The sequence below is a fragment of the Chinchilla lanigera genome, unplaced genomic scaffold (genome assembly GCF_000276665.1).
Source record: "Chinchilla lanigera isolate Chin_1 unplaced genomic scaffold, ChiLan1.0 scaffold00054, whole genome shotgun sequence".
NCBI classification, from domain to species: domain Eukaryota; kingdom Metazoa; phylum Chordata; class Mammalia; order Rodentia; family Chinchillidae; genus Chinchilla; species Chinchilla lanigera.
Window position 1 is genome coordinate 3,037,473 of NW_004955455.1, and position 5,120 is coordinate 3,042,592.

Below are 5,120 nucleotides of genomic sequence, written 5' to 3' on the forward strand. Positions count from 1 at the left end.
AAATTTCTTAATTTGTATGATAATGGCAAGACTCTTTCCGGTAATCCCAGCTGCTCAGTAGGCTTTTAAATAGGCTGGGGATGGAGCTGTGGAGTAGAACTTGTGTTTAATCCTCAGTGTCATCAGACAAGATATAACAAAACAGTAGCTAGAGCTCTAGTTCTGCTATTAACTCTGATACTGGTAAATTAGGATTTAAAAAAACTGTCTCAGAACCATAGTTACTGTTCAGATTGTGGATTATAGCACTGTGGCAACCAGGAATTGATAACAGGTAGTAATTAAGGTGGAAAAGCCCTCAGTTACTTTTAAAGTGCCATGCTCCCTTCGGTTGGATAAATTACTACCACAGCAAATGGTGAAACATCTAGTGAGAAAAAAATCACAGCCCTGTAAGAGTCAAAAAAACAAGGATGTTGCATTGCACTTTTTAATTGCGTGGGTAGTTTTAAATAAATGGAGAAAGCACCTCTCAGAAGATTCACTAGCAGAAAAAGAATTCTATCAAGCATTTACATAGTAAATTTCCATAACTTTATGAAAAATTCTTAATCCTCACTTGAAATGTAGATGAGGGAAAAGGTGCCCCCTCAGGTGGTTTGCTTGCAGAAGCAAACTAAAAGGCCTAAAATCGGAGGCAAGCCTGGGATGCCAGCAAGAGGAAAGAGAAATAATAAAGGGCTATTCATAAATTCCATGTTTACTTTCTGACAAATCTCAGATGAGTCTATGTAAATATTGTGGAGAAAACTACCCCCTTTCAGTACAGTCTCAAAAGCTGTAGTTCTGAGCTACTGTAATATATCTAGATACCTCAGACTGCTCTCGTCAAAAGACAATACTTGAAGTCATCTATGAGGTTTGAGCAAATACTTTAGAGAAACACTCTAGAACTGTACCCCCTCTACTTTAGTTTTTTGAGTGAAGCGCACAGGAAGCCTGCTTTGCTAGCCTCCCAGCGTGTAATAATCAAGAAGAAGAGCAACAGTATTAGATTATTCCTTAGACACTAATCAGCTGGGGAAAAAGTTCATTGGCAAAAGTGTCCTCCCAAGAATGATTTATACTAAGCGGAGAGGACATATCACTGAAGGGGGAAGGAGAGCCCTCATATCCGCAGTCACTATAAGCATCCAGCAGGCAGGAAGATGGCTTCAGGCAGTGGCTGGAGGAAAGCAGGTTTGAGATACCTAGCTCTGGAATGAAGTCATCTTCTATAGGTTCTTCCTTCACCGAGACAATCAGTTCAGGGTGATCATTCTCTGAGGGGCTGAGGGGTGCTTCCTCAATTTTCACTACCACATTAGGTTGGCTCCCTGTCTCAGAGGGTATCTCTAAGACTAGAGGCTTAGTATATACATGGTCAAAACGAATTAGTTCATTAATGGCTTCCAGCTTGGCTGATGACGTCCCCATTGAAAGAGAAAGGGAGGCTGGTAAGGAACTAGGTTCTCCTGGGTAGATCTCTGGGAGCTCTTCCAGCCTGGTAGACTCTGGGGAAGGACATTTGAAGAACATGACTGGGTCCAAGTTGTCCAAAATGCCCAACAGTATATCAGACTGCAAGAGGCAAAAAAGAAACACAGTACACTATTAGAAGGTATATGAGAGTCCACTGAGAAATTCTTAGTAATAGGTTCATGATGTAAACTGGTTGTTAGGCTATAAGATAACCCCAAGACCCACCAGACCCATTTATCTGTACTTCACTCCATGTTGTAAATTAACAGGGAAGTGCAAAGTGGTTTATGTTAACCTCTAACCCCACTAAAAAAAACTAGCTTGTCTTGTCTTCTGATTGGACATGTCAGATACCAAATAAATGGAACAAATGAGTTATACAGTGCTTCATTAAACTAGAATGATCCCTACCTCAGAGTCTGAAGAGTCAATGCCATCAGAATCCACGGGGACATGTTCTGGAGGGGTGACAACTGGGCCTGCACCTGCTGCAGAGGTGCACGTAGTCTGAGTGCTGCGGACTCAGCAGACCCGGCCACCAGCCTCACTCCACTCCCCTGAGAGAAAAACCAAAGTGAATTCTCCAAGAAAATGCTCACTAGGCAGTGGTGATTCTCAGCTCTTAAGAAAGCTAAAGTTATTCTTAAGAGCTGAAATCTTTCCCTAGCTACTCTTGTTTTCTTCAGTCCTCAAGGAATGAGAAAGGCAAGGCTTTTCATTATGATTTTCTGTGCACTGAAACATTTTTAAACATTTTTCACATACTCAGGCATATTGGTAATTTCTCTTTTCTCCTCCTCCTTGCTGGGGATTGAACCCAGGACCTTCACAATGAGCTACATCCCCATCCCTTTCTAAAATTTTATTTTGAGACAGGGTCTAAGTTGCGCAGGCTGAGCTCAAACTTACAGTCCTCCTACCTCAATCTTATGAGTACCTTGTGTTACAGGTATGCTCTACTATGCTAAATCCTAGAATCTTTTTGAACAGTAATTTTTTAAAAATGTGTTTCTGAACAATACCTTCACTGTGTAAAACTGTTTTGTTGCCTATTTCAGACCACTTAAGCATTGGATTTGCCATTATTCACAAGCTAAAATCTGTATTTCATCCTTCTCTTATCATACAGTCATTGCCACAGTGAATCTTCTATTCATTCATATTCAGCAAAAAACTATAGATAGACAGAGACAAGGAGAGACGGGGCTTGCTATGTATTCAAGCTGGCCTTGAACTCACTATGTAGCCAAGACTGGTCTCAAACGCCCAGCTATCCTACTTCCTCACCCTCCCAAGTACTGGGATTACAGTTATGCACCACCACAGCTGGTAAAAAAGACTATAGTCTTTTTTAGCACTCAAAAGTCTGATTTGACTGGCTCTCCTTGATGCTTGCATGGTTCGTCTCACTAGCTATGAGTATTTGTTAGGACTTGTTCTGAGAGGTATGTAACTTAATTAGGACTTAGTACTATTCATTATACACTTGAAAATGTTACTAAAGAGAAATACCCTGTCTGCATGAAATGTCATAAAACTAAGAAAATCTCAAAAATGCTTTTGATCAGAGGCCCAGTAAGCAAACATAATCTGGATCATGCCATTTGGAACCAATTCTCAAATATGACACCAAATCAAAATGATTTACCTTGGCCTGTGCTTCTGACTCTGCCTCTGCCTCCTCTTCAGTGACCAGAGCATCCATCCCCAAGCGCAGCCTTAATTCCTGGTTCTCAATTACAAGGCCATGAGTTTTCTCTCGTAAAAGCTGATTTTCTAGCAGAAGCTTTTGGTTCTGGAAAAGTTAGTAAGAGACTATTAAAACATCTTAATTCTTTCAGTTAGGGATCTACCTTGATGAAGTTTTATTACTATTTTTTTCCTCCTTGGACTTCTGGGAAAATCTATAGCAGTTGTTCATAGTAAGTTTTAGAAGGCTAGACCATAATTATGAAAAGAAAAAGAAAGCTATTTCAGAAGTGCTATTTCATGGTATCAAAAATGACACAATGCCTCCAACTACTCATATAGACTTCAGTAAAGGGCGACCTGTGGGGCTTTGATGTAGGTATGATACTTTAAAATATCCTGAATTGGCATGTAACAACAAAAGTGAGAGCAGTGAACTGTATTTTTTTTTTCATTGCTGCTAAAATGACTCTTTTCTTACAAGAACCATCTAATGATTCATATGTTCAAAAGACCAATATAAATAATCTTTGAGTACTGAAGATGTGAGATAAGCAGCAACTTAAGATTAGATACCAGAGAAGGGGAACTTTAGTGAACTTGTCCACACCAGCAAGAATTCAAAGTTTAAGCAATGATTTCCTATCTGCCCCTGTTAAACACTGTAATAGATCAAGTACAAATGCCAAGGGTCAATCACTTCCACTCTCAATAAACTTCACTACTTCCAACTATCAAAAATACAGTGTATGTTTAAATTTTAAATTTTATTACAGTAAAAGATTACCACCCTCCCCCCAAATGCCCATTTACTTCGAAGAGGACTTCCAGAACTCCTCCAAGACAATGGCTGGAACAGTGGGAGAAGTATGTTCAAAGGGCGTATTCTGAGGGAGATTAGTGGCAATGTGTCTCCTATAATATTTTTTAAAACTTTAAACATTTACTGTATTTTTCCATCACCCCTTATCTACATGTAGACTAAACCCTTAGTTACATATTCAGTTGTACTCAGAGGCTGAAACAACTGGGGGTGAGCAGCTCATACCAGAACATTCACCAAAGGGGGTTCTAAAATGGGTAAGAGTTTGTCTCTAAGTAGTTTTACCTCTTCTTCCAAATCCACCACTTGTTGTTCCAGCTCACTCATCCGGGCTTTCTTTCTATCTCTGGCAGTCTGAGCTGCTACTCTGTTTTTCAGTTTCCTAAGAGAAGAGGCATAACCACACTGAGTCATCTCAAATCTTATTTACACCTTCATTTAAAAGCTTGGCCAGCTGGTGCTTTCATTTTAATTTACTGCACAAGGCAAAGCAATGGTAAAGTACACTTCACGTTCCTGCCCTCGATAGAACCAAACAAAACGTAACAGCCTCTGCCAGTCTAGCCTGAAGAGTTGCTTCATTCTCCCCTACGTGGCGTCACCCACCTCAGCCTCATCCTGGACTGAAACCCTGTTGTCTTGCATCCTAAGGATCTTTCCTCCTCCCCCGCTGTTTCCTGAGTCCATTTCCCTCACACATGATCCAGCGTGGGCTGATTAAATCTAGCCGTGAGGGCTGCCGTGACTCAGGCCCTCCCTCCCCAAACCCAAGTCAGGCTGCGAGCTGACGGCCTGCCCTGGCCCTCTGGCAGACATTATTCAGCACAAAAGGCGCAGTGATCAGGAAGGCTGGCGCTAGGCACACGATACGCAGGCACACTTTAAGGACACAGGGACAGAGGCTGCCTAGTAAGCCTCACAGGCTCCCAGCTCTCAACAGCTCCGTCCTTTCAGCTTTGCGACCCTCCAGAAAAGCAGGCAAACCAAGCACAGGCTGGTCCACTCCGCGGCACAGCCCGAACCCAGAGGGGCTGCGGGGCGCCCGCATCCCGAGCTCTGCTTCTCCAGTTAGACAGGGGAAGCACGGCGAGCCGGCCCGGGCGGCCCTGGACTCCTGCCCGCGCGGCGGACCCGGCAGTCCCGCCCT

The 5,120-nt window shown here is 42.4% G+C and overlaps 1 protein-coding gene across 1 annotated transcript; it reads right to left on the reverse strand.

Annotated features, from left to right (window-relative positions):
• Positions 1-412: 412 nt before the first annotated feature.
• On the reverse strand, positions 413-4,355 carry Xbp1 (X-box binding protein 1; the record flags this gene model as incomplete). Its single annotated transcript, XM_013520381.1, is given in 5 exon segments — positions 413-1,560; positions 1,873-1,956; positions 1,959-2,018; positions 3,122-3,256; positions 4,259-4,355. Coding segments are annotated over 5 exon segments (934 nt in total), but the record flags the coding sequence as incomplete, so codon positions are not given.
• Between the last annotated feature and the right edge of the window lie 765 nt (positions 4,356-5,120).